This window comes from Phacochoerus africanus, chromosome 7 (genome assembly GCF_016906955.1).
Source record: "Phacochoerus africanus isolate WHEZ1 chromosome 7, ROS_Pafr_v1, whole genome shotgun sequence".
Taxonomy (NCBI): Eukaryota; Metazoa; Chordata; class Mammalia; order Artiodactyla; family Suidae; genus Phacochoerus; species Phacochoerus africanus.
In genome coordinates, this window is record NC_062550.1 from 24,073,420 (window position 1) to 24,092,834 (window position 19,415).

The window sequence follows — 19,415 nt, forward strand, 5'->3', positions numbered from 1 at the left end:
ATGAGAAACCACACAGTAACAACTTTTGTCCTGCTGGGACTCACAGATGATCCACAGCTGGAGACTCTGGTTTTCATCTTCCTGTTTCTCACCTACATGCTGAGCGTCACTGGGAACCTGACCATCATCTCCCTCACCTCCATAGACTCTCACCTCAAAACTGCCATGTACTTTTTCCTACAAAACTTCTTCTTGGAAATTGCATTTACGTCTGCTTGTGTTCCCCAATACTTGTACAACATAGCAACAGGTGATAAGACCATCACATACAACAGTTGTGCTACGCAACTATTTTTTACTGATCTCTTTGGAGTAACTGAGTTTTTCCTCCTGGCCGCCATGGCCTATGACCGCTACGTGGCCATCTGCAAACCCCTGCATTACGTGACCATCGTGAACCACACGGTCTGCAGGAGACTCATCATTGGTTCCTGGCTGGCTGGCTTGTTGATCATCATCCCCCCACTCAGCCTGGGCCTAAAGCTGGAATTCTGTGACTCCAATGTCATTGACCATTTTGTCTGTGATGCAGCCCCCCTCCTAAAGATCTCATGCTCGGAAACGTGGCTCATGGAGCAGATGGTCACGGTCTGTGCTGTGTTGGCCTTTATCATGACACTCGTGTGTGTGGTTCTATCCTACGTACACATCCTCAAGACCATTTTGCAATTCCCTTCTGCCCAGCAAAGGAAAAAGGCATTTTCTACATGTTCCTCCCACATGATCGTGGTCTCCATCAGCTATGGAAGCTGTATCTTCACCTATGTTAAACCTTCAGCAAAGGCTGTTAATAAGGATGTGACGCTGCTCACTACTTCCATTGCTCCCATGCTGAATCCTTTCATTTACACCTTGAGAAAAAAGCAAGTGAGACAAGCTTTCAATGATGCAATCAAAAGAATTGCATTATTCTCAAAGATCTAATGGAATTCACTCATGTAGAATAAAAAAATTTTCATGAAAAGATCATTAGTTCCTAAGTATGTGTCTTTAAGTTTTCAAATCATTCCTATCCTAGGATGGAAATTGCCTCAGGTACCTCTCTTAAAAGCAATAGAAAATACATTTCTAAGAAACAAAACCATGAAGTTATATCTTAACAAGACTACAAAACTTCTAACAACAAAAGAAACAAAAACAATGAGTTCATTGTACATTTCAAATAGGGTAATTGTGCTGATTGCCTTTTACTTTTATGGATTTCAAGAGTGTTTTTTGATGCTGAGCACAAAAAAAAAACTGGTACTGGAAAAGAGACTAGAAAACCCACAAATTTATTGCCATTATATGTCTTATATTTTAGAAGGGATTCAAGACCAGGGCATTAAATAAAATATAAACATCACAAAGAACAATAACAAAAACAGTTTTTTTTCAGTTAAAAAAAAAGGGAAACTATTCCAAATTATCATACCTTAATGTAGAAGCTGAATTATGACAATAGTCCCTTACAATATTGAATATCTAAAAATGACAGACTAATAGATCAATTTAAACAGAAAACGTGAATTTAAAGTGTTAATAGTCCCTCTAAGTAAATTTGTGAGAAAAATGCATATATACCTACATCTGTGTTTGCTTCTATATTTTTATCTATAACTATATGGCTTTTCTGGTAAGAAGCTAAAATAATTAGAAGATAGTAAAAATCTAAAAAGTAAAAATAAGTGAAAAACATGGAATGCATCTAGATTTGGCACAAAAAAATGATTGCAACTCCGTGGGTGTGAAACTAGCACTTACTACTTCCTATGCTGAACTTCATTTTGTTGACTTACACAGACTACCAATTATTTCTCCAGGAAAAAAAAAAAAAAAGAATTTTGATTTGTGGTCTGCAATCATGGTGATCCACATACAAGTCCTCACACAGCAAGAAGAGGAGAACGCTTTTAAAGAGGGGAAGGGAAGCTGGGAGGGCTGTAGTAAACAATGAGTGCACGGTTTTTCATTGGCTGAGTCCTGACCGTCTCTCATTGGCTGAGCTCTGGCCAGGCAAGAAGAAGTCTTTCTTGTTGTTGTTGGACTCTGCTATTGTCCTAGGGCTAAAGAAACCCCATTCAAGTCTCCTTGCTTCTATTTTGGTTGAGTTTGCTTCTTATTAACTTTTACAATTTATACCTTGAGAAACACGCACGTAGAACAAGATGTCAATAACCTTTCAAGGCACTTGACTGTGACACATCTCAAAAAGTATTTTATAGCAACAGCAGGTTGAAATAATCATATTTTAATATGTTGGATTTTATAAAATATAACATTAAAATCAATTCATTTTTATTTTACAATATGAATACTAGAAAATTCTAAGTTACAAGTATGGTATGGCTCATGTTCTGTTTATATTAAAATGCTTCAGTTAACCAAGCTGGTTACTACACCAAAATTCACATTCTGTATTTTTGACCCAAGTTTTGTTTCTGACTTAAGGAGCTTTTACCAGAGAAACACTTTGAGGCAAGATATTTTTAAAAAGCTCCTCAAGCAAACTCTACATGTATTAAAACTTCTACAAGTAACAAAAATAAGAAAAATGTTCACAGTAAGCTTAAACTATGAAATGCAATACATCTTTTTAATATTAGACTGAAAATGAAAAAATGAAATTAATCTGTGGAATAAAAACTGAAAGAGCTATTGAATGAAAATTTTATGACCACTAGAATAGCTCTAATTTTCCTTCAAAAAGAGTTGAAATTCTAAATATATATACATTAATATAAATAATGGGAATCTGAATGTTTGAGCCATGCTGCTGCTTAGAGCAACACTCATTGTATTAAGTGGTTAGAAAGAGCACCAGAGTGAAATGAGTTCCAAGACTTTGGGAAACTTTTCCTATGCAGGTAGAGCTTTTTGCCAATTCTTTGTATCAATTGAAAAGATACAATTAATATAAATTGTATCTTTCTCTTTCTGATACAAAAGCTCTCTCTGGGTGACTCATTTTTTTTCCACATTATTTCTGTGTCTTTGCCCAACCTTCTTACATTCCCTTAATTAGCCTAGTCCATGCCCTCACCCCTTGTTTGACAATATTTGGAATTATATTTTCCTTGTCCTAAATCCCTGATCTGACCCACACTGCATATCTCCAAGTAGAGATCAGTGAACTTAATGACTACTGAGTTATTCAAAAGTTTAAGTTTCTAGAAATTTAGATTGCAATAATATCCCTCACCTATCTTGAAACAGGTGTCTTGAAGGAGGCCTGCACTGCAGGAATAAGAGTCCTTTCTCTGCTCTTCTTGGCCCATTAAGAGCTTACCTGAGGGCCCAGATTGAAAAGTCACTCTTCTACAGGCCTTGTTCCAAAATGCCAGACAACTAGTCTCCTAAGTTGTATTTAATGTCCAAAAGTGTTTTTAAAAATAATAATATCAAAAACAGATTTTTCTTTTTTATTTTTTTAGGGCCACAGGTATGTTATAAGGAAGTTCCCAGGCTAAGGGTCAAATTGGAGCTCCAGTGGCCGGCCACAGCCACAGTAACAACAAAGCCAATTCCAAGCCACATCTGCAAATACACCACAGGTGTGGCAACGCCAGATTCTTAACCACTGAGTAATGCCAGGGATTAAACCCGAATCCTCTTGGATAGTAGTTGGGTTCATTTCTGCTGAGCTACTATGGCAAATCCAAAAAAATAAAAAAATAAAAAGAGAATTCGAAGACGGCAGAAGAGTAGGAGGACACCCTCGCCCTCTCCCACAAACACAAGAAAAAAAACCACATCTACATGTTAAACAACTCGCACAGAACAGCAATTAATCGCTGGCAGAAGAACCTAAACTCCAATAACGGCAAGAATCTTGTGACATAACTGGGTAAAACAAGAGAAAAGAGGAGAGTGAGAGAAGGGGAATCGGGGCTAGATGGGCGTTCCAGAAAGGGAACTGTGGAGGAGAAAGTTTTCCCGCACCCTGCAAAGTCACCTACTCCATGGAAAAATCAACAAAATCGGAGGGATCTCCAGATGCAGAGAAGAGCTCAGCAGTAAGTCTGAGTTCCGAAGAGCAGAGTGAGCACCAAACAGAGCATCTGAACCACTGGCACAGTCACCAAAAACCAAGACGCTTGGGTGGGGGCTGGGCACCGAGACCTCGGCTCCGGAGGTTAGTCCCCAGGAATGGGAACAGGCTGGGGTGGGCGGTGCTGAGACTGCTTGGGGACCAGGAACTGGTCTGTCCAGTTCTTGGGGCAAAGACTGCCTGGGAGACTAGGAAGCTGAGCATTGTTGGTGCAGGGTGCAATAGGCTAAGGGCTAGGGGGTGTAAAGCCACATCAGAGGGAACCTGGGAGAAGAGCTGGATCTGCAGGAGAGACAAGGTGCCAGTGCTGGGGAGGGGAGAAGAGGAGGGGTGGGCCACCATAGAATACTCCCCACACCACAGTGAGCTCACTTGCCCACCAGTTATCAGAAAGCTCTGACTCCCAGTACATCCCCCTTCCCCCTACCCTGTGCACGTGTGCTGGACCTGAGGCTGCCTGCCATCCCAAAAGACTGGTCTCACCATTTGCAGGAAGCCGACCACTGCAGGAGCTTTCCCTGCCCTGGCCTACCTGCCCTCTGGAGGGGCTATACCCCCACAGAGCAGTACCCAGCACCGCCAGCTGCCAGGAAAAAGCTCACAGCCCAGAAAAGCTAGTACAAGCGTGGCCTGGTTGTGCAAATCTACCTCCATTGCCCTGTGATCCTGCCAATCCCTGCTGCCCTGGGGAAGAGCACTTTGGGTTCTCAGCAGCACAGCTGGCTGCTCCCGCCCTTGGGGGGTGCTGCACCCTGTGGAACAGCTGACCAGTGGCCACTGCTATTCGACATAAGTTTTGGAAGTCCTAGCCACAGCAACTAGGCAAAACAAAAGAAATAAAGGCATCCAAATAGGAAGAGAAGAGATCAAACTTTCACTGTATAGCAGATGACATGATACTATACATAGAAAAACCCTAAGGACTCACCCCAAACTCCTTGAACTGATTCATAATTCAGCAAGTAGCAGGATATAGGATTAACATTCAGAATCAGTCTCATTTCTGTATACCAGCATGAAATATTAGAAAAGGAATACAAAAATATAATACCTATTAAAAGTGCACCTCAAAAAATCAAATAGCTCGGAATACACCTGACCAAGGAGGTAAAAGACATATGCTGAGAACTATAAAACTTTCATCAAAGAAATCAAAGAAGATGTAAAGAAATGGAAAGATATTCCATGTTCCTGGACTGGAAAAATCAATATTGTAAAAATGGCCATACTACCCCAAAGCAATCTACAGATTCAATGCAATCCCTATCAAATTACCCCATGACATTTTTCACAGAACTAGAACAAACAATCCAACATTTACATGGAACCACAAAAGACCCAGAATCACCAAGCAAGCCTGAGAAACAAAAACCAAGCAGGAGGCATAACTCTCCCAGACTTCAAGAAATACTACAAAGCCACAGTCATCAAAACAGTGTGGCACTGGTATCAAAACAGACAGACAGACCAATGGAACAGAAGAGAGAACCCAGAAATAAACCCTGACACCTATGGTCAATTAATCTTTGACAAGGGAGGCAAGAACAGAAAATGGGAAAAAGAAAGTCTATTCAGCAAGCATTGCTGGGAAACCTGGACAGCTGCATGCAAAGCAAAGAAACTAGAACACACCCTCACACCATGCACCAAAATAAACTCAAAATGGCTGAAAGACTTAAATATACGACAAGACACCATCAAACTCCTGGAAGAGAACATAGGCAAAACACTCTCTGACATCAACATCATGAATATTTTCTCAGGTCAGTCTCCCAAAGCAATCAAAATTAGAGCAAAAATAAACCCATGGGACCTCATCAAACTGACAAGCTTTTGCACAGCAAAGGAAACCCAAAAGAAAACAAAAAGACAACTTTCAGAATGGGAGAAAATTAGTTTCAAATGATGCAACTGACAAGGGCTTAATATCTAGAAATATATAAACAACTTACACAATCCAACAGCAAAAAGCCAATCAAATCAATGGAAAAATGGGCAAAAGACCTGAATAGACATTTCTCCAAAGAAGATATACAGATGGCCTGCAAACACATGAAAAAATGCTCAACATCGCTGATTATAAGAGAAATGCAAATCAAAACTACCACGAGATCCCACCTCACACCAGTCAGAATGGCCATCATTAATAAGTCCACAAATAACAAGTGCTGGAGGGGTTGTGGAGAAAAGGAACCCTCCTGCACTGTTGGTGGCAATGTAAACTGGTACAAGCCACTATGGAGAACAGTTTGCAGATACCTTAGAAATCTATACATAGAACTTCCATATGACGCTGCAATCCCACTCTTGGGCATCTATCCGGACAAAACTCTACTTAAAAGAGACACATGCACCCGCATGTTCATTGCAGCACTATTCACAATAGCCAGGACATGGAAACAACCCAAATGTCCATCAACAGATGATTGGATTAGGAAGACATGGTATATATACATAATGGAATACTACTCAGCCATAAGAAAGAACAACATAATATCATTTATACCAACATGGGTGGAACTAAAGACTCTCATACTGAGTGAAATAAGTCTGAAAGGTAAAGACAAACACCATATGATTTCACTTATAACTGGAATCTAATATCCAGCACAAAGGAACATTTCCACAGAAAAGAAAATCATGGACCTGTAGAATACACTTGTGGCTGCCTGGGGGGAGAGGGAGGGAGTGGGAGGGATCGGGAGCTTGGGGTTATCAGATACAACTTGGAATGGATTTACAATGAGATCCTGCTGAGTAGCATTGAGAACTATGTCTAGATACTTACATTGTAACAGAATGAAGGGTGGAAAAAAAATGTATACATGTAAGTGTATCTTGACTCCCATGCTGTAGAGCAGAGAAATAAATAAATAAATTTTTTAAAAAATTAAAAATTTAAAAAATAAAACAGATATTTTTGAGTGCTTACTCTCTGCCAGGCAATGGCTTAAGGGGATACTTTATTTCTCATAATTTTAAACTTACATAAATTGAGAAAATGGCATAATGCCCCCTGCTGTACCCATCACCTTGTCAAGTATCTGTCTATAGCCAATCTTGTCTCATTACAAACTGGTCCATTCCTCACAACCCCTACTTGATTATTTGAAACAGATACACATATTATCTCACCTATAATATTTCAGTAAGTATCTCTAAAAACAAATATTTTTTTAAACATGAAGTTGTAGCATATATGAAATATATAGTAAAGAACATAGGAGTTCCCATCATGGCTCAGTGGTTAACGAATCCGACTAGGAACCATGAGGTTGTGGGTTTGATCCCTGGCCTCACTCAGTGGGTCAAGGATCTGGCATTGCTATGAGCTGTGTTGCCATGAGCTGTGTTGTAGGTCACAGAGGTGGCTCGGATCCTGCATTGCTGTGGCTCTGGCATAGGCCGGCAGCTACAGCTCTGATTAGACCCCTAGCCTGGGACCCTCCATGTGCCACAGGAGCCACCTAAAAAAGGCAAAGAGACAAAAAAAAAGAAAAAAGAAAGAAACATAATTCAATGTGTACAGATTGATGAATTTTTCTAAGTGTAGCTACTCATGTAACCATCACACTGATCCAGATATAGCATATTTTCAGCCTCATAGAAACCTCTTTCGTGCCTCTTCAGATCAATATCTTTCCAAATAAATCTGCTATACTGACATAAAATGTCAAAGATTAGTTTTGCATGTTTGTGATCATTGTATGAATAGGAATGCAGAGAATGTGCTCTTTTGAGTCTGGTTTCATTTGCTCCCATTATGTCTGTGACAAGTTGTAGCAATAGTTTATCCTTTTAATTTATAAGTTGTAATCAATTATAAAAATACAACACAATTTAATCATTTTCTCTTCATGGATAGGGCTGGTTCCCAGTATGAGTCATAATGGCTGCTAAGAATTCCCTTTACATGTTTTTTGGCAGACATACACACTCATGTCTTTAGAATATAGAACTAGCAGTAGAATTGATAGGCTATATTGCAGCCATGTTCTCAGGTTAGTTGACACTGTCAAATAATTTCTGAAAATGGTGTGCCGATTTATTCTTCTATCAGCAATGGATAAAAGGTAATAATTGCTCCACATTCTTGCTAACATGTAACTTTTCCAGTTTAGCCATATTTTAACTAATGATGTTGAACACCTTATTGTATGCTTTTTGGATATCAGACTTCCTATTTTGTGACACGCCTATTCAAAAAATGTGTACTTTTTATTAGATTTCTTTCCTCTTTAATTTTTTTTTTTTGGAGTTTTGTGATCTTCTATATACCAGTCCTTTGTCAGGGTTATGTACTGACATATTTAATTATCTCTGTTTTGATTTTCCTATTGTTTTTTATCTTGACTTTAAAAAGCAAAAGTTCCTAATTTTGTTTCTATTTTTTTTTTTCTACAACCATACCTGCAGTATATAGAAGTTCTTGGGCTAGGGGCAGAATCAGAGTTGCAGCTGGAGGCCGATGCCACAGCCATGGCAACACCGGATCCGAGCTGCATCTGTGACTTATGCCGCAGCTTGCAGCAATGCCAGATCCTTAACCCACTGAGGGGGGCCAGGGATCAAACACATATCCTCATGGACACTATATCGGGTTCTTAACTGAACTCCAGTTCCTAACTGTAGTGAAGTCAATTCATGATTTCATTTCTGTTAGGGCTCTTTATTTTTTGTTTCAGGAATCCTTGCAGAACCCAGTACCAGGGAGGTATACCTCAATGTTCTAGACTGTAAGTTTCACTTATGTATCTTACAAATGAAGACTAATTGCCCATCTGAAATTAACTTTTATATAAGGCTTGAGGTAGGGAACAATGTTCAGTTTTTTCACGTGACTATCCAAGTAACTCACAATTATTTTCTGAAAAGAATGACCATTGATCTTTTCTACTTGCATTCAATGGCAAGCCTGTCATAACCAACTGATTCATGAATGAGTCTTTTTCATTTAATTCCACTGATATACTTATATTTGAATCAGTATGCTACTGTTTTATTTATAGCAGCTTTAAAATAAGTTTTTATAGTCAGTATTGTAATTCAAACAACTTTCTTCTGTTTCCTTAAGATTATTTGGGCTCTTTTTGGCCCTTTGTTTTTCATAACACTTTAAAAATGTTGGCAATTTTTATAAGCAAGTAAAAAATACTCTTCAGTGATTTAAGACTGCATTTGATATATGGACCAATTTGGGTAAAATTAATGTCTTTACAACATTGAGAATTCCAATTCAATACAACATGTATCACACACATTAATTTTTATATATTGAACCATTCTTGTATGCCAGGGATAATCCCACTAGGACATGGTGTAAGATCCATTTAATGTGCTGGTGAATTTGGTTTAGTAGTATTTTTTGTGAAGGATTTTTACATCAATATTCAGCAGAAATATTGGCCTGTAGTTTTTTGATAGTATTCTACCTAGTTTGATAATCAGGATAATAATACCTTGTAAAATTAATTTGAAAGTGTTTCCCCTTTCTTCAACCTTCTGGGAAAATTTGAGAAGTGTTGGCCTTAATTCTTTAAATATTTGGTAGAATTCATCAGTGAAGCCATCTTCTATATAATATTCCCTTAGATTTCTTTTTTAAAACATAAATTCATTTTTAAGTGTGCTTTTTACCTTATAGATATTTGGAAATTTGGGAAAAATTTCTCTGTATTTACAGCATAATTCCATGGTTGTCAGAAAACATATTTGTGGAACTGAATGTATTACATTTCTTGAGATTTATCATATGGCTCAGAATATGGTTTTTCTTGACAAATTTTCAGTTTGCACTTGAAAAGAACATATATTCTGCTATTTTTGTGTGGAAAGTTCTACAAATGCCTGTTAGGTCTCAGTGGTTTACAGAATTTTTCAAGTCTTCAATTTCCATATTGATCTTCTGCCAAGTTGTTTTATCCATTAGTCATTAGTTTGCAGTTTTGCTCAAGTATTCCATATTCTTACTGATTTTCTGTTCATTAGTTCTACCAATTATTTTGTTTAAATATCCTACTGTAATTGTATAATAGTAGTTGAAATACTATTTCTTCTTGTAGTCTATCAGTTTTTGCTTCATGTACTCTGTTATTAAGAGCATTAAATTTGAGAATTTCTATGTCATTTTAATAAACTCACCTCTTTAATCATTGAGAAATAACCTTCTTTATTTCTGGTAAATTTTGCCCTAAAATCTAGTATGTCTCATATTAATATAGCTATTCCAGACCTCTTTTGATTAGTGCTAGGAAGGGATATGCACTACTATCCTTCTAATTTTATGCTCTTTATATTTAAAAGGGAATTTTTTTATACAACTTGTACTTTGGTTTTGCTGGTTTATTAAATGTGATAATCTGTGCCTTTTAGCTGGGATATTTAGATCATTTACATTTAATCCAGTTTTTATACGTCCAAGTTTAAATCTATCACCTGGCCAATTGCTTTTTGTTTTGTGCACCATCTCTTCTCTTACCTATTTTCTTTCCTTTTTTTTTTTTTTTTGCTTTTTAGGGCTGCACCCATGACACATGGAAGTTCCCAGGCTAGGGATCGAATTGGAGCACCAGAGTACATCACAGCCACAGCAATGCAGAATCTGAGCCACATCTGCGAACTACACCAGAGCTCATGGCAACATCAGGTCCTTAACCCACTGAGTGAGACCAGGGATTGAACCCCCATCCTCATGGATACTAGTCAGATTTGTTTCCACTGAGTCATGAAGGGAACTCCCCTTTTTGCTCTTTTTTTATGCATACTTTTGGATTAAGTGAATTTTGTAATTTTGCTTTCATCTCCTGTGTTAGTTTCCTACTGTAACTGTAACAAATAACACAATTAGTAGCTTGAAATGACACAAAAGTTTCATCTAACCCTTTTTTGAGTTAGATGTCCAGTGTGAGTCTCACTGGGTTAAAATCAAGGCGTTCCTTTTTGGAAGTTCTAGGGTGGGGAATATTTTTCCTTGACTCTTCGGCTTCAAGAGACTGCTCAAATTTTTTAACTTATGGACCCCTTCTTCTAACTTCAAAGTCAGCAACATCATGTCTCTCTATAAACATTCCTATGATCAAATATCTCTCTGTTCTCTTATGCCTTCCTCTTTCACTTAAGGACCCTCGTTATTGCTTTGGGCCCACCTACATAATCCAGGATAATTTCCCTATTTACAGGCAGACAATTAACAACCATAATTTCATCTATAAACTTACTTTTTAATATGTAAGTTAATATATTAATAAATTTTGGGGGGAGTTCCCGTCGTGGCGCAGTGGTTAACGAATCCGACTAGGAACCATGAGGTTGTGGGTTCGGTCCCTGCCCGTGCTCAGTGGGTTAACGATCCGGCATTGCCGTGAGCTGTGGTGTAGGTTGCAGACGCGGCTCGGATCCCGCGTTACTGTGGCTCTGGAGTAGGCCGGTGGCTACAGCTCCAATTCAACCCCTAGCCTGGGAACCTCCATATGCCGCGGGAGCGGCCCAAGAAATAGCAACAACAACAACAACAACAATAACAACAACAACAACAACAACAAAAAAGACAATAAGACAAAAAAAAAATTTTGGGATTCATACAAAAACCATTTTTGGAGGTTGGAGGAGGACATTATCTGCCTACCACATTTTCCTTGATGGGTTACTAGCTACTACACTTGGTTTCATTATTTTTGGATTTGATTTAGGATTTATAGTATGTATCTTCAATTTACCACCGTCTACCTTCAAATGTCATATAACCATCTATGCAATAGAATCCTGACAGCATAATGCCAACAGAATGGCGATTACATTTTTGAACTTGTTCATAGAATGTGTGTTTTAAAAAAATTATTGAAAATATATATTGAAAAAATATTAAAAATGAGTATACCATCCTGCAGTTATTTATATTTTTCCTTTCTTAATTATCTGTATTTTTACCTTTCAAGTAAATATAATAAAAATAATAAAGAAGAAAAAATGGTCTTTTGTGATAATTTAGCTGCTATAAATGATACAAAAACAAAGAGAAGTCTATCCGGTTCCTTATCAATGGACTTTCACTCTTTTAATGTGTGTCTGATGTTATTTTTGAATTCATGTCTCTAAGGAAATGTCCCCACTGTTGCTTCTTTCAGGCGTCTTGCTGAGTGGCTTACCCAAGGGATTCATTAGTGATTCTTTACCTAAGACGCTAAGAAATCATGTTTATATACTTAGTTTCAGTTTTGTCAGCAAAGCTCTTTCCCCAAAAAAAGCAATCTTATTGGTATAAAATTAGAGCAATGAGAATTATCATTTCTTCAACCAAAGACAGTTCATCATTATTTAAAAACCTCTGAATAGTGTTTTACTTAACATTTTTCTCTTCATCTTTTTAACCTTCGGGGCTACTGTGGGTGATGAATCAGCTGACACTAGTATTGGCACTTGGAAAAGTAAGTATGATGCTTATAATTTCCCTCATTTTTCCCTTTGAGAACCCTAGATGACAGTTTCTCCTGAGCAACAAGTTGTATCTGTTTTCACCAATATTGTAATGAAAAAGCTACTTAAATGATTGTACTTATTTAATTGTACTTAAATAATCAAAATCTTTATTGATTGGCAAGTTTTCATCAAGGGTGCATGATATTTGTGTAGAGAGTTCACCAAAACATTATGATTTCATTAGATTGATAGATATGGATATAGATAGATATATAAAAGCATATGACAAGAATTGCTTTATTTAATGACCCACAAACATTTTTAGAATGAGAATAATTTCTGAAAGCCAATAACTCAACAGTCACATTTCGGGTCTGTTGTTTTCCCAAAAGTCTCCTTTTAACAGGTTTTAAGTAAGAGAATAAAAGAAAAGGAAAAGAAAAGTTTGTTGGATATTGCCCAGATCACTCAGAGTTGAGAACATTTTCACATGATGCTCTAGGAACGTCTAGGTTGAGGATAGGATGATGGAGAGTATGGGTGGCTTGCAGACCTAGTGCCATCAAGTACATCACAAGAGTAGGCTGGTGAGCCTAACAGCTCCGCAGAAAACTATGGCCCTAGGTCGGTCCTCTCTCCTTAACAGGACAGCAGTTTTAACTGTGGGAACTGTACACAAAGTGGGAACTGACAGAGCTCAATATCGATACAAAGACAGTGTTTTAAAGAAACTAATTAAAACCATTCACATAACAAACTAAATGGGGAAATTTTCTTTAAACTCTCAATTTAAGAAAACTATGGCCACTTTTTTGATTAGCTGATATATAAATATTTAGTAACAACTTACTATGATGGAACAGTCTGGTCCAAAACCCCATTGTATGAGGCCCTTAAGCTTTTGTTTTGTTAGTCTCTTACAGAAGAATGCATTGATAAAGTATAATTGGAAACAACAAAGAGAAAACTCCAAGGAAAACTTTTTTATCTGCAGAAGGTGGGAGGAGAAAAAATTCTGTATTGGTCTATTTTATGAGAAAGTTTTACGCACAGACATAATAAGAAATTTCATGGGTGATGTCAGAGCCACTAACAAACCAAGTGTCAATACACTTTAAAATTTTGTTTCAGTAAAACACAGTAGTGATTTTCATGTAGGCAAAAAATCAAGCATTCATATAGTGGACCAGATGTATAATATTAATAAAAACATTATGGATGTCACTTGGGTAACATTGTTCAAATGCTTCAAAATTAGGAATATCCTTGTCCTGGAAATTCCACTGACATAATTATGATAAGTGTGAAGTATTTATACAAAAGAAAGAAATTTGAGCATTCTTTAACACCACAAATATAAACTCAAAAGAGATTAAAGACCTAAATTCAAGACTGGATACTATACAAATAATTTTTTTTTTGTCTTTTTGCCATTTCTTGGGCCGATCCGCGGCATATGGAGGTTCCCAGGCTAGGGGTCGAATCGGAACTGTAGCCACCGGCCTACACCAGAGCCACAGCAACGCGGGATCCAAGCTGCATCTGCAACCTACACCACAGCTCATGGCAACGCCGATCGTTAACCCACTGAGCAAGGCCAGGGACCGAACCCGCAACCTCATAGTTCCTAGTCGGATTTGTCAACCACTGTGCCACGACGGGAACTCCCAAATAATTTTAGATTGACAGTTTTTTGTTATTCTTTTCAGCATGATAAGGATGTTATTCTGTTGACCTCACTTTGGTGAGTTTGTTTTTTAGTCCATTCCCACCTTTCTGGATTCCAGGAGGATTTTCCTCTGCCTTGATAAACTGTCTCAGTTTTGGAACAGGCTATCCCATATCCTGTGTAGATATGCCATATTTTGGAAGGGTTTTTCTCAGTTCTCTGTCCCATTCCTGCATTTGAAATGTATTCTGAGGACTTTTTATTTATATTTGGGACACTATCTGTTCCCCCTCCAAAACTTTTATATAATACCTCTAGTGTGAATTTGTGGGAAGGGGTAAGTGAACATTTACTCTGGGGAAACTTGGAATTTTGTCTACACAAAAGCCCTTATGCAGCCACTAAAAGTGTATTAACATTTTGGCTTGTTCCTTTGTTCTCTTACCTATGGCAAATCCCTTCATTTTTATGACCTCTGCTATAGATGCAAATAGTTTAGGGTCATTCCTCTCCCAGGAAGTTTGTAAAACTTTATAGTTTATTTCATGTAAGTGTCTTTGGATCCTCAGCTCTCTGAGAAGATTTTTTTTTATGGTGCACCCACAACATAGGGACTGAATCCAAGCCACAGCTGTGACCTAGGTCACAGCTGCAGCAATGCTGGATTCTTTAACCCTTGCATCAAGCCAGGGATCAAACCCATGCCTCCACCTCAACTCAAACCACTGCAGTCTGATTCTTGACCCACTGCACCTCATTGGGAACTCCTGAGAGGATTTTTTTTAACTGTGATTTTATTACTAATCTGTTCTGTCTTGGTCATAGAGGAGGAATCAACAATGTGACTCTACAGCCTGACGAGGGAGAGTATTGCCCCTCTTGCCTTTGATACTCCTTTATGCATTTGAAATCTCACTGAATTTTTCTTGAAAGCAATAAAGACATTGGAGATCAATGATGAGAAACCAAACAATAACAACCTTCATTCTCCTTGGACTGACAGATGACCCTCAACTTCAGATTCCAATTTTTATGTTTCTGTTTCTCACTTACATGTTGAGTGTAACTGGGAATCTGGCCATCATATCCCTCACTTTAGTGGACTCTCACCTGAAAACCCCCATGTACTTCTTCCTACAGAACTTTTGCCTTTTTAGAAATTTCATTTACATCTTGCTTGTATCCCGAGGTATTTGTACAACATAGCCACAGTGGGGACCGGGTCAATACTTCTTAATATTTGTGTTTATTCAAGTGTTTTTTTATTGGTGCACTTGAGAAGTGATACCGAATTTTCTCTTGGCTACCATTGCCTATGACCACGCTACGTGGCCATCTGCAAAACCCTGCATTATGTGGCCATCATGAACAGCAGAGTGTGCGGAAGGCTGTCTCTGTTGCTTGGACAGCTGGATGCTGATCATACTCCCACCATCTTATCATGATAGTAAACCTCGAATTCTGTGACTCTAATGCAATTGATTATTTTTTCTGTGATGCATCTCTATCTTAAAGATTTTCATGCTCAGACACTTGGCTTTTGGAGCAGATGGTGATAGCCTTGCTGTTAGCTTGGCCTTCATCACAACACTTTTGTGTGTTGTTCTGTCCTATGTATACATTCTCAAGACCATTCTAAGGTTCCCCTCTGCCCAGCAAAGGAAAGGGGCCTTTTCTACCTGTTTCTTCTCACATGATCGTGGTTTCCATCACCTATGGCAGCTTGCATTTTCATCTACATCAAGCCTTCAGCAAAGGATCCGTGGCTATTAATAAGGCTGTGACAGTGCTCATGACCTCCATCGCCCCCATCTGAACCCTTTCATCTACACTCTGAGAAACAAACAAGTGAGACGAGCCTTCAGGGACTCATTCAAAAAACTTGCACTAATCGCCAAGAAGTAAGAGAATGCTGAAGTCTAGGAATGAAGTTTTCAAAAGATGGAGCTTCCTAAATATAAATTCACTAAGACAAAATTATCCTGTCTTTCTCATCTGTGCTCTAATCTACGCTAATTCCTCAAAACATCCTTTAGAGTTCAGACCAATATCAGTTTATTCTTTACTCTTCTTATAAATGAGCTAACCACTTTATCAAAAAATAACTATATGTTCATAGTAAATTTATTAATTACTTTACCTTCTTTCCAACTTAACCAAAACTACAAAATTTCCAAATGGTGAAAAACAAACATGATGCAAAACAAAACAAAAATTACTGCCTAATTTATGAGAAATGTGTTCAAAATGAATTAACATCACTACAAGAAAGTTGTATTCTGAATCTAAAAAAGAAAAAATAAAGACTCAGCACCACTACCTCAGGCATGCATACATGAAATTTTAGACATAGTTAGGTGGAATTAAACTCTATCATAATCCTGGCCAATAAGTTTTGATGATTGAGGATGGCCAAATACACACTAGTATTAAAATGGACAAAGGACCTGTCCTTCCAGAATGTTTGGGAATTTTCTCTAGGCCTATCCAGATCTACTTTCAATCCTTTTCCATTGTTTTCTACACTCCAGGAGACTTACCTCACACAGATGCATACTCATATATTAAAATCAGATATAAAAATCAATATTTTGCTATAGGGATTGAATAAAATAATATAAAATAATAATAATAATTATTATTATTATGATGATTTGGAGAGCCTCTATAGTGAGTCCAAATTATTTACTGTGTAATTGTGTTTTATCAAGGACAAAGCTGCAAGCAATGGTATGAAACAGTTAGTGAGCTCTAAGATTTCACCTTCAAAATAGGTAAGAAGGTAGAACAGTAAAAAAAAAAGTTATTATTGATGGCATCACAATACACTGTCAATAAAACCAATCCAAAATATGGACAAACTTTTTAAATAAATTTGGAAAAATGCAATGGAGATACAGAATCTAATAAATTATTATATTGTGATACAGTTAAACTGATCTATAAGAAATTCATCCTTAAAAACTAAAGATGATACAAAGTCCACCAGTATAAGTTACAATATTGATCACAAAATTAAAGAATACATTTATGTGAACCTGCTCAAGGTTACCTGTCAGTATTTATCACCAACGGATTCTGACATTTCTGTTCTAACAAAATCACTGATTTTCTCATAAAGATTGGACCAAATCAGAAGGCAAATTTGAGGAACCATATTCACAACATTCATTCTGCTAGTACTAACAGATGATCCACAACTGCCTTTACTTTTTCTCATTACCTACTTGTTGACTGTAACTGGGGACTTGGCTAAAATTCTACTTACATTAGTGGATTCTCACCATAAACACCAATGTACTTTTTCCTACATAGTTTTTCCTTCTAAGAGATCTTACTCACATCAGCTTGTACTCCTAGATACTTGTATAACCTACTGTGCTTGTACCATCCAAGCATTGTTTACTAAACGCTTGGTGGTAACTGAATTTTTCCCTCTGGCCACCATGTCCTGTGATCACTACGTTGCCATCTACAAACCCCTGAACTACACCACCACATGAGCACCAGGCTGCAGAAGATTCATTTTTTGTTCTTGGATGGCTGCCTTGTTAATCATACTTACACCATTTAGCTTGAGCCAAAATCTGGAATTTGGTGGCTCTAATGTCATTTATAGCCTTTTCTGTGATGGCTCTCCCTTTCTGAAAGCTCTCATGCTCAGACACATGGGTAATTGAGCAGATGGTTATAGTTTGTGATGTGCTGACCTTCATTACAACATTTCTTTTTGTAGTTCTCTCCTACATATGCATAATCAAGACTCTTATAAGATTTCTGTCATCTCAGCAAAGGAGAAAAGCCTTTCCTCTGTTATTCCCTTGTGATTGCGGTTTCTATCACCTACGGCAGCTGAATCTTCATCCACAGCACACCTTCAGCAAAGGAATCAGTTGCTGTTAATAAGGTTGTAATTGAACTAACTACTTTTATTGCTCCTCTGTTGACCCCCTTCATTTACACCTTGAGAAACCAGCAAGAAAAACAAGCTTTCAATGAGCCAATCAAAAGAATCACCTTCTCCAAGAAGAAAAGGAATGCCAAAATTGATGATTCAAGTTTTCATACATTAGCCTCTCAAAGCATGTATCATTAAGTTACTAAAATTATTTGTTCTTTCCTAATCTGAAATCCATTCAGATAAAACTTCTAAGACTAGAAACCATAAACCTCCTAAAAGAAAACATAGGCAGAACAGTCTTTGACTTAAATCCTAGCAATATTCTTTTTCGCATCCATCTTTTAAAGCAAAGGAAGGAAAAGCAAAATAAACAAATGAGATCTAATTAGACTTAAAAGTGTTATAAATCAAAGAAAACCATCAACAAAACAAAAAGACAACCTACTTGGGAGAAAATATTTGCTAAGGACATGACTGATACGGTGTTAATATCCAAAATATATAAATAGCTCATAAAATTGAACATCAAAAAATAACCCAATTAAAAAAAATGTGCAGAAGACCTGAATAGACATTTTCCTAGGAAGACATACAGATGGCCAACAGGCAAATGAAAAGATGATCACCATCATTAATTATCAGAGCTGAAAATTAAAACCACAATGATATATGACTTCACACCTGTCAGAATGGCTATCATCAAAAAGACTATTCCAGGAGTTCCCGTCATGGCTCAGTGGTTAATGAATCCAACTAGGAACCATGAGGTTGTGGGTTCGATCCCTGGCCTCGCTCAGTGGGTCAAAGACCTGGGGTTGCCATGAGCTGTGTTGCAGGTCACAGACGCGGCTTGCATCCCACGTTGCTGTGGCTCTGGCGTGGGCCGGCGGCTACGACTTCAATGAGACCCCTAGCCTGGGAACCTCCATATGCTGTGGGAATGGCCATAGAAAAAGCAAAAAGACAAAAAGACAAAAGAGAAAAAAAAAAGACTATTCCAGGGCATCCAGATAAAACCATAATTCAAGAAGATACATGTAGCCCTGTGTTCAGAGCAGCACTATTTGCAATAGCCAAGACATGGAAACAACCTAAATGTCCATCGACAGAGGAAAATTTACCCGAAAGGCAACCAAAACAGCAATTCATGGAAATTACATAGAGACCATGCAGACTTCAACTATAATGCTGAAATTATTTAAACCACAAGTTTCCTATATGAAAACAGTAAAAGTTCTTCTTGAAAGGTATAAGAAGTTATAAAGAAAAAAAAGAGAAAACTGGCAATTGAGTTTTAGGGATGAATGTGATTGTTGATTATGCAGAAAGCATAGAGAAACCCAAGCAAGTATTGAATCTTCAATCCCCCTCTTCCTTGCTGTACAATAGCAGCCTCCTTC

General features: G+C 37.7%; 1 protein-coding gene across 1 annotated transcript; it reads left to right on the forward strand.

Annotated features, from left to right (window-relative positions):
• Positions 1-924, forward strand: LOC125130370 (olfactory receptor 6C2-like). Its single transcript, XM_047785738.1, has one exon. It carries the CDS (start codon positions 1-3, stop codon positions 922-924), a length of 924 nt encoding a protein of 307 aa, XP_047641694.1.
• Positions 925-19,415: the final 18,491 nt, after the last annotated feature.